At 48.9% G+C, this 10,710-nt stretch overlaps 1 protein-coding gene across 1 annotated transcript in view; it reads right to left on the bottom strand.

The window, feature by feature from the left end:
• COLGALT2 (collagen beta(1-O)galactosyltransferase 2) overlaps window positions 1-10,710 on the bottom strand; it is a 54,958-nt gene continuing 44,248 nt past the window's right edge. The window contains exons 5-12 of the mRNA XM_054384198.1: window positions 10,426-10,630; window positions 7,058-7,177; window positions 6,549-6,625; window positions 4,085-4,191; window positions 2,313-2,445; window positions 1,497-1,624; window positions 781-987; window positions 1-308 (exon numbers count right to left, since the gene is read on the bottom strand). Coding sequence (XP_054240173.1) covers window positions 32-308; window positions 781-987; window positions 1,497-1,624; window positions 2,313-2,445; window positions 4,085-4,191; window positions 6,549-6,625; window positions 7,058-7,177; window positions 10,426-10,630 — 1,254 coding nt within the window. The 3' untranslated portion in view covers window positions 1-31. The remainder of the gene's footprint in view (window positions 309-780; window positions 988-1,496; window positions 1,625-2,312; window positions 2,446-4,084; window positions 4,192-6,548; window positions 6,626-7,057; window positions 7,178-10,425; window positions 10,631-10,710) is intronic.

Raw genomic sequence — 10,710 nt, 5'->3', positions numbered from 1 at the left:
TCTGTCAGCAGAGCCCTGGGGAAGCAGGCAGTCATAGCTCATCCCTGGAGGACGGTGTGTTGAGGGATGACTGGGAAGGCAGAGCATCCTTGTTCTGGGCATCGCTGTGGATCTCGCCCTGCTGCCGGGACTTCCAGGAGTGTGTTCTGTCCCAGTCTGTTGACACGGTCTCGTTGTCCCAGATGGTAGAGGTCTCTGTGTCACTGAGGTAGCCTGGCTGCCCTGTGTAGTGGGTGGGGTAAACAAGCAGGGGTTCTGCTGAAAAGGCTTTCAAGTCTCTGGACTCGTAGTACTCCATGTACTTCGTTCTAAAGAGGAGAAAAGAGCCACGAGTAACAGAGTGAGGGTTCATCCGTGCCACTGCTTATAGCTGTGAGACAGAAGCCAATCCACTGAGCAAACAGGTCTCAGGGAGTGCAGGGAGTTGCAGGGGTAGAGTCTGACTCTGTACAGCCTTACAACTACACACAACCTATACAACATAAGCCTCTTACCAAAGAGCCAAGTGTCTCAGACCCAGCTCTGGAACTAACAAACCAACCAAGGAAAACAAGCCCTGCACTAGGCAGGGACCACAATCCTTCTGCAACAGGTCTGCCACCTTCTCTGATCTGTGTCAGGAGCTTTGCTGCAGACAACCAAAAAGCACTGAGGAGCAGCACAAGCCCTGCCCTCCACCAGCTAGCCTACAGAAGTGAGACACACCAACATGATCTGCCTTAACATCATTCAGCAAGACCCAGCTCAGGCCAACTTGAGCAACAAAGGCAACCTACTTACACAGGGTGCTTGTTGTACATGACTGGCAGAAATTCATCTACAGGCAGCATCTTGCTGAAAGGCTCAGCTCTGATGAGTTTCTGAGCCCCTTGGAAAGAGATGGCATAGCCCAGGGTCCAGTAGGAGTAATCAGCTTCCACCAGGTTCATGACATTGGGAACGGCTTTCTCAGGCTCCTGCACCTGCATCCTTTTCCGGCCAATGTAGCTTAAAGGGTGAAAAGAGCAAGGAGGTTGGAACCAAAGTGAATCTGCAGCAGTTAGAACCACACAACTGTTCCTGCCAATGCCCTTGCAAAGGCTCAGTTCAAGAAGTAATTCTTGACCAGGCTCACAGATTTCCATCCTTCACCACTCCCAGATATCCAAGTCTTAACCCCATGGGTGATACAGCTCTGAAAGACTTCATAAGGGAGCTAAGATGACATGGCCTCAGGACTGAGTGTGTGAGGTGGTCTGTCACAGCAGCATTTCAACAGCTACTGCTGAAATCAGCCAGCACCAGGCACAAAGGGCAGGAATGGTAGACAATGGACATTCCAGCATCAACCTGCCCCTGCAGGCAGATCCATCTCAATAGGAAGAGCCACCAAGAAGTCTCTACCGCAATTCCCTGCACTCCAGCACTAACCTGCACCTCTATCATGACACAGCACGTGCTGCTTACCTCCCCCACAGGCACAGGAGTTCCCTGATGGCTGAGGGCCAGTTACTTACATAAGCTCCCAGTCTAGCTGGGCTTGTTCAATGTCATCCATCAGCTTCATGAGCTTCCTTTTAAACTGGTGTTCAAAGCGCACATCGTCCTCAATAACAAGCGTCTTCTCCAGTTCTCTGTTCACCACCTGAATCAAGAGGGGTCAGAAGTGATCACAGTAGCCCTGAAATGGTTGGGGTCATATCCTGACCTGGCACTGCCTCCTAGAACATGAAGGCAGGGAGGGCAGAGAACAGCTCCCAGATTTCCATTGCAGATGGGAGAGACTACAAAAGCCAATGAGAATAGGCCAAAAAATGTCCCATGACTGAGCATCTGCAACCTACAAAAGCCTCTCATCTGATGTGGCACCACCTAGAACCCAGGAGCCACCATCTAGCTGCTGTTCAGAAAAACCTCTTTGTTGGAAGAGAGTGTTCCTGGAGTCTGGGAAGGAAGGCAATCCAAAGTCTGGCCCTGATGACCTGGAGAGCACACATACTAAGGTATGTACAAAGGACTTGAGCCCCTTGAGCAACCTCATCTAGTTGGGAGAAGTCTCTGTTCACTGCAGGGGAACTGGACAAGATGACCTCCGAGGGTCCCTTCCAACCCAGTGCATTCTGTGATTCTAAAAATCACTCAGAACTGTTGGTGAATGGAAAGCAGAGATAAAGTTCAAGAAAACTCCTGTGTGTGATCCCCTACAAAGTAAGGAAAACAGTTCCATCCAAGAATCCTGCATTGTAGGGGATGCTCTACCCCAGCACTGGCTGCAAACCTTCTGCCTATGGCACCGTCCTGCAGGAACCCCAAGGCACCCACTCACTCCTTACCTCCTTCCAGATGTAATAGTGACTAAGGAAGCAGCCAATCTCTCCCCTGGTTAGTGGCCTGGAGGAGTAGGGGTCCCGGTAACCTGGGAGCATATCGATGCTGAGAGCCTTGAGCTGGCTTGTGTTTAGTGTTCTGAGAAACAGAGAGTATCCATCACCACTTTGTTCCAAAGTAAATTCAAGTCAGACACAGACACAACAGAGAAATAATGATGATGTCCAGAGAAAAGCCATATCTTGAGAAATTCCTCCACTTGTTTAGCTCCAGTACCTGAAGATGCCTAAAAAAAAGAGCTGGGAAGAGACTTTTTACAAGAGCTTGCAGTACCAGAATGAGAGGAAATGGATTGAAGCTAGAAGAGGGCAGATTTAGACTGGAGATTAGGAAGAAATTCTTTACAGTAAGGGTGGTGAGACACTGGAAAAGGTTGCCCAGGGAGCACTACAGGCTGGGAACAGAGTGGCTGGAGAGCAGCCAGGCAGAAAGGGACCAGGGGGTAGTGGTTGACAGCCAGCTGAAAATGAACCAGCAGTGTGCACAGGTAGCCAAGAAGGCCAATGGCATCCTGGCCTGCATCAGAAATAGTGTGGCCAGCAGGAGCAGGGGAGTCATTCTCCCCTATACTCAGTACTGGTTATACCACACCTTAAGTGCTGTGTCCAGTTCTGGGCTCCTCAGTTTAAGAAGGACATTGAGATACTTGAATGTGCCCAGAGAAAGGCAATGAGGCTGGTGAGAGGCCTTGAGCACAAGCCCTATGAGGAGAGGTTGAGGGAGCTGGGGTTGTTTAGTCTGGAGAAGAGGAGGCTCAGGGGAGACCTTAGTGCTCTCTCCAACTACCTGAAAAGAGGTTGTAGACAGGTGGGGGTTGGTCTCTTCTCCCAGACAACCAGTGGCATAACAAGAGGACACAGACTCAAGCTGTGCCAGGGGAAGTTCAGGCTTGAGGTGAGGAGAAAGTTCTTCACAGAAAGAGCATATTGGCCAGTGGAATGGGCTGCCCAGGGAGGTGGTGGAGTCACTGTCCCTGGAGGTGTTCAAAAAAAGATTGGATATGGCACTTGGAGCCATCATTTAGTTGTCAGGTGGTGTTGGGTGATAGGTTGGACTCGATCTCTGAGGTCTTTTCCAACCTGTGATTCAGTGGACAACCCCTCCCGAGAGGTGTTCAAGGCCCAGCTGGATGAGACCTTGAGCAATCTGGTCTAGTGGAAGGTGTCCCAGCCTATGGCAGGGGGGTTGGAACAAGATGATCTTTAAGGTCCCTTCCCTTCTTGTAGGGCTATCGACTTGTCAGGTGCTTGGCTGAGATGGTTTTCCTAAGAGGTCTCTATAGGGAGCCAAGTCTCAAAAGACCATCACATGGCATGTAGTGTCCTGTCTCCCTGAGGCCTTTTTGCACCTCCCAGACCCTAAATTTCTGCCTTGATTCCTCATTGTGAAAAAGTCTCAACTTGGAAAGGGCTGCACCAGGGTTACCACTGTGGCAGCACAGCTCTGTAGCACTAGTATGGACCATCCTCCCAGGAGAAGTTTGCTCTCAAACACTTTCACTGCTGACTCCTCCACAGAAATCATTTTGATTTTAGCCTGGTTTTCCTCTTAGTCTAAACCACACTGCTCTGGTTCTTGTCCCAAACACACTGTTAGGTAAAGCGTGTTCACCTCTCCCCTCAGCCCACCCTTGCCCACCAGAAGGGAAGTCCAAAGAGATGATGTTAAGCAGTTACAAACCACTCTGCAAGCCCCAGCAACCCCAGCTGAAACTCACTTTCCATCCACAGCCTCCACTATCTTGACTGCAATCTCCTGCTCATAGAGTGTCCGCAGCATCCGATCCCGCCTGTCCTTCCGGCGCTTCAGGTTGATCATGAAGATCTGGGTAAAAGACAAAGACATCAGGCTTGGAAGTGGAGAAGAAGAGTGAGTTCTGCTCCACTCTTCTCCAGCAGCCTCCCTGGAAAAGCAGATCTTATGACAATACTTGGGTGTGATTTCATTTCAGGTTGCTTAGAACTCGTCCAAAAACCGGGGCTGGTTGTGAGTGGAACACTTAGAGGCTTGTTCTCTAAACAACTATTTTTTGTGGATGTTCTGAGGGAAAACTTCCTCTTCAAGGATGAATAAAGGGCCAGTCACAGCCAAGCCTATACTCTCCAAAGTTACAAGATGCTTTGCTCTCTATTAAACACAGAGCTACATGGCCACCTCCAGCCTCAATCCCAGAGGAACACTGACCCATATGCTTCCCCACAATGCCACCACTGCCTGTATTTAGGATTATCAGTGGGGCCACCAACCAAGTACAAGGACACAGCAAAGAGAGGATTCCCTAATTCAGGCACTGAAAATCCACTGCTGCCCCTGCCAGAGCAGAGCACCAAGACCAGGTACAAAGTTGTCCAGGCAGGGCTTCATCCAAGCCTTGAGGAGACAGAGGAGGGCAGAGGGTTGAAGGCCTGCAGAGAGTCAGGGATATTTTTTCAGTCCTAGGCAGACAAGTACAAGTGCAGCCTTGTAGCCTGTGGAGCAAAACCTCATCCCCTTAAGAAGCGGATCAAATTCCAGCTCAGTACAAGTGCAAAAATAATAAATTGGATAAATAAAGCACAGCCACAAAGCACAACATGGAAAAACCCTGCACCAGCTGTGTCCTAAGCAGAGAGGCTCAAACACCCATAGCCAAATCAGGTTCAGGCTTTCCAAGCCATGAAAACAGATGTAGCAGAATAGCCACAAGAACAAAGGCTGCCCTGATTACATCAACTGCCTCGGTCACGGTGCCACTGCCACCCTGGCAGCTGCATACACAGGGCTTGCTGGCTCTGTGAACAACACTGGTTAATTAAAGCACAGCAGAGCCTCCTCCAGCCCTCTCCCTCTCTCCATGTGAGGCAGAGTTGGGAGAGGAATTTCTGCAGTCTTGGGGCCCTGGGAACGTCAGAGACCATCCTTCTAGTTCACTTTTACTTACAGCTGTAGCAGAAAAGATGTGAGGACCAAGCAGGACAGAGGGAGAGCTGCCCCAGTAAGGAGACAATGCATGGTGTTCATCACTCCTGGATGTACCCAGGTTGGGAGAGAACTCAGCTGAGAGCCTGGATTCCCAGCTGCTCTCAGCTCTCCAGTGACTCTCAGCTAAGATAAATTGTTCCCTTCTGGCACTGGAAAGCAGAAGAGGTTTCCCAAAAGACCAGTTTTTGTCTCAGACTGGGATGACTGCCAAGAGGAATAAGTACAAGAACTGGGGAACTAAATAACCTGATTTTCAGCCTCACTTCTGCCATCTCCTCCTGTCTGGGTTAAAACACAGAATCCGTTTGGTTGGAGAAGATCTTCAAGATCATTGAGTCCTTGAGTCCAACAGTTAACCCAGCACTGCAAGATCACCACTAAACCATGTCCCTCAGCACCACAGCTACATAGCTGTAAAATCCTTCAGGGTTGGTGACTCCACCTCCACCATTTCCCTGGGCAGCCTGTTGACAACCCTTTAGAAGGAAAAAAAGCGTTCCTAATCTCCAGTCTAAACCTCCTCTGGCACAAATTAAGGCCATTTCATCCTAACACTTGTTACAAAGAACAAGAAACCAACACTCACCCTGCTCCAACCTCCTTTCAGGGAGTTGTAGGGACTCAAAGTTTTCCCTTCAGCCTCCTTTTCTCCAGGCTAAAACAACTCCAGTTTCCTTAATTGCTCCTCACCAGACCTGTTCTCCAGACCCTTCACCAGCTTCATTGTCCTCGTTTGGACCTGCTTCAACACCTCAATATCCTTCTTGTAGTGAGGGCCCCAAAACTGAACGCAGTATTTGAGGTGCATACAGAGTACAAACATTCATACCAGCAAGACAGGAAGCCCCAAGACTTGCTGGGCACTGCCCTTACAGACAAGTCAGCTCCTGCTACAAAACCCTTGATTAGAAGAGCAATGTGCCTACAAATCTGACTGGCCTCATTCTCCACAGCAAGTGCCAGAGGGAATGAACATGCTTTGAGTCCTTTACATTCTGCTTCCCCAAGCTCAGGAGAAGTCCTCCCTGAATAAGAATGGTTATTTTCACCTTGAAAAACTGAAGTTCAAAAGAAGAGTGATTGGGAAAGAGCTAACTATGTACAGAGATAATATACTCCAAGGAAAATGGCTGGAAGCTAAGCTACAGGGAGAATCCAGCTCCTCTAACTGAAAAACAGGAAGAAAAGACAAAACAATGGCAGCAAAATAAGTTCCTTACTTCATCAAATCCCATCTTGTCAGGGTTCTTCGGAGGAACAGAGACATACTGAGAGGGTTCAATGGGAGGACGATCAACTGAAAGAGAGGAGAGATCCCAAGCATCACTCTCATGTATGAGCTGCAGTGATAGAACACATCCAATTGTGACTTTATCACTGGGTCTAGAAAGCCCCAGGGAGCTGGAATCTGAGCTCTGTGCAAGACTGGATGTAGCAGAAAGTGTCCATGTTGCACAGCAGAAGCCAGCAGCCACATACCCAACAGACCTCAAGACAAAACCAAGGTTCTGCAGCATCCTTTCTGCAATAAAGATGCAACTTTGCATCTAACGTGGGGAAGTGAAGTGGTTTTGTGAATGGAGCTGACCTGAATGTGGTTATATTCTTAGCTAGGAAAGGGGTAGAAAATGGAAAACTGCATATCCAACCAGTGTGACAGCAGTCAGAGCAGTCAGGCTCTCCAAACATTACCTTGAAGGGGTCCACCATGGCAAGGCAAGAAACTTACTCATGGCCTCAATCAGCGTGTGCACAAAGTTCTCGGTTTCTTCTTGCAGCGACTGGTGTGATTTCAGGGGCATGGGAAGGAAACCATAGTGCTCACGGTTGCAGATGAACATCTGTATTCCTGGGAATCAGACAAAGCCAGGAATTAGAGCCAGGCCTTTTGCCAGTGGATTTTGCTGCTCTATTGCTATGTAGCCACAATCAAACTTCTGCCCAGACCTCAGTTCCAAGATATTCTGCTTCATAAGCAAGTGATTCAAAAACATCATAGAGGCATTTTCTGTTTTATTTGGCCATCAGCAAGTTGCCTCTCCCATCTAATCAATTTCTTTTTGCTCCCTAACAGCAGGTATTCCTACCCAAAAACAGTTTTCTCCTTTTCTCCTAGGAGAGACTGGGAAAGCCCTTCTTAGCCCAGAGAAAGGGTCGTCTTTGACCTTTGCCTTCATGCTATGAAAACAATCCTACAACAGAGGGCAGAACTGGCCTTCAGCAAAAGCTGTGTCTGACCAACTGAATCACCTAGGTTAGAAAAGGCCTTCAAAATCATCAAATCCAACCCTTCACCCAGCACTGCCAGGTCACCACTAAGCCATGTCCCTCAACACCACATCTACAGGGTTTTGAAATCCCTCCAGGGATGGGGACTCCAATTCCTTGGGCAGCCTGTTTCAGGGCTTGACAGCCCTTTTAGGGAAGGAATTGTTCCTAATGTCCAACCTAAATCTCTCCTGATGCAACTTCAGGCTATTTCCTCTTGTCCTATCTCTTGTTACTCAGGGGAAGTAACACCGAGTAACCTTGCCACAACCTTGCAGCAGGACTGCTGTGGGTAACTGGGGAGTACCACAGAAACACCCATCCCCAAAACCCCACCTGCACTGCTCAGTCCTGGCCCTCACCTGACAAATCCCTTCATAGGCCCAGAGCCAAAAGGAGGAACAGGTTTTCACCCTTTAAGGAAGCCAGCCTCAAGTGCTGCAACAGCTGGCACAAGGAGCCAGTGGGCTTCCACCTGCCACAGTGCTGAAGGAGAAGCAGCAGCAGTCCTGGGATGTTTGGCCTCTCCCTATACAAATCCAGGGCTGAGCAACAGCCTCCTGCTCCAACTCCTCTGCAGCAAGGAGGGACAGCTGCAACTACAACAGGTTGTTCAGAGCCCCAGACAACCTCACCTGGAATGATTCCAGGGATAAGGAACTACCACCTCTCTGGGCAAACTGAGCCATGGTCTCATCATCCTCAGTGTCAAAAATACCTTTTTTTAGTTTAAAACCATCACTCCTTGTCCTGTCACAGCAGGCTCTAATAAAATGTCTGTCCCAAACTTTCTTCTCTGCCCCTTTAAGCACTGAAAGGCTACCAGAAGGTCTCCCTGGAGCCTTCTCTTCTCCAGGCTGAACAATCCCATCTCTCTCAACCTGGCCTCACAGAAGAGAGCTTCCAGCCCTCCCATCACTGATGTGGCCTCCTTTGGCCCTGTTCCAACAGGTCCGTGTCTCTGCTGTGCTGAGGACTCCAGAGCTGGCCCCAGCATTGCAGATGGGCTCCCAGCAGAGTGGAGCACAGGTGCAGAATCCCCTCCCTCCCCCTTGCTGTCCAGGCTCAGCCCAGGACACAGCTGGCTCTGGGCTAGGAGTGCACAGTGCCAGCTCATGTCCATCTTTTCACCCATGAGCACCCTCAAGTCCTTTCTCCACAGGGCTGCTCTCCATCCTTTCATTCCCCAGCCTAGATTGATACTAGGGATTGCCCTGACCCATCTGCAAGTGCACTTTGCCTTGGGGAACCTCATGAAGTTTACCTGGGCCCACTTCTCCAGCTTGTCCTGGTCCAGGATTCTATCCCATCCCTCAGGTGTTTCAGCTGCATCTCTCAGCTTAGTGTCATCTGCAAACTGGCTGAGGGTGCACTTGATCCCACTATGTCATTGATGAAAGTATTAAGCAGCACTGCTCTGTAACAGCTCCTGTGTCAGCCACTGCAGCACTTGAGGTTGACTTACTCAAAAGGTAAGAGCTGGCTTGCTCACTATCAACTACAACAGGAACAGCACTGGGCCTGATGCCACATCAGGCACCCAGCTCGAGCTACATCCAGAGAAGCCAAGGGAAGTATTTCTATTGGTTTTTCATTGAGCTCTACTAAACCTTTTTTTAAAGTAATTAACCACAATCTGACAGCTGCTATATACAGCAGCAAGTGCCCATGCAGGCAGCCAAGTAGATTTAAAGAAAAACACAAACCTGCCTTTCTTTTCATTTTGTTTTTTTTTTAATCAAACAATCACAACCACCCCACTCCCTCTAGGAAGTAAATGAAAATCAGACACTGCCTGCTGTGGGTGCTTCCATGTATGAGTGCCCCTAATCCCTGGTAGTTTTAGCAGAGCAGAATTGTCTGCATTAATGACTTTGCTGTTCCTACCATTTTAAGTTCTGCAAGTAAATTGCTGGCTGCTCTACTCGCCAAAACACATTCAGTTGTCAGCTGCAATTTAGGTAAATGGCAGAAGAAAAAAAACAAATGCTACCTGCTGACATTAATGGATTTGGCACTGATCTCATCAACTAATCTTATCTGGCTCACTGATCTCCGGTCTTCTCTTCCACAGGCTTAAACACTGTTAAGCTGCACAGAGTCAGCCAATCCTTCTGCTCCTTCTGGCATAAAAGCTATTTTAGAATCTACCTTAAAACAGGGTGGGGGACCCTCCCTCAGTAAGCCACCAGTCCTGAACCTCTGAACAGAAAAGCATTTCACTGGTGCTGCTGAGGTTTCATCCAAGGTCCCAAACTTTGCCCTATTCAACACACAGGGCAAAGAATGTCACAGATGGCTGTTACAACAGGAAATCCCTTCAGTTCTGACAATGGTCTACCAGCTAGGACTTTGCCAGGGAGAGAATACCCACCAGAAACACCCTCCAAAAAACATCACAGAATCATAGACTGGTTTGGGTTGGAAGGAATCTTTTCAGGTCCAACACCCCTGCAGTAGGCAGGGTCATCTGCAACTAGATGAGCCCCAAACAACCTGACCTGGAATGTCTCCAGGGATGGGAAATAACTAGGACTAAACATCCTCGCAAATCCAAGCACCAGTGGCAGCATCATACACTTGCATTTTGTCTCTGAAACACTGACCCCATCTCAGGAATGGCTCCTGTGTCCTTCAAAGCTAGCCGTGACTCAAAACTGGGTTGCCAGTCACTTGCTGCTGGTTATCCTGATCAGATCCAAAAAGGGAAAAAGAACAGGGGCTTAACTCACCACTAATGTCAACACAGAACTTCTTGCCTGTAAATTCAAAGTAGAGATCTGAATGTCTCTACTAGTGAATCCTCCCCAGAAGAGGCTCCAGACATACCTGCTTGACGACTGGAGAAGGCAAAGACCATGATATCATCAAAGCTCCAGGTGTAGTCCTGGTGAGGGGGGTAGAACGTCAGCTTGGTGGAGGCCTCCTTCCTTAAGTCAATGAGGAATGTGGAATGAATCATGGGGACAGCAAAACAGCCTGTCCTCTTCCACTCCCGGATCAGGGGATAATCCAAGGTCCTTCGGTAGTAGCCCTGCAATCACAGCAAGGAGCTGCTTGTTACAGGAGATTTCTGTTTCAGAGATGCTCCTCAGCAAAATCTCTCACCCTAGC

Source organism: Indicator indicator, chromosome 10, assembly GCF_027791375.1.
Source record: "Indicator indicator isolate 239-I01 chromosome 10, UM_Iind_1.1, whole genome shotgun sequence".
Taxonomy (NCBI): domain Eukaryota; kingdom Metazoa; phylum Chordata; class Aves; order Piciformes; family Indicatoridae; genus Indicator; species Indicator indicator.
The sequence above is the reverse complement of the archived record's forward strand: the minus strand, read 5'-3'. Positions and strand labels throughout refer to the sequence as shown.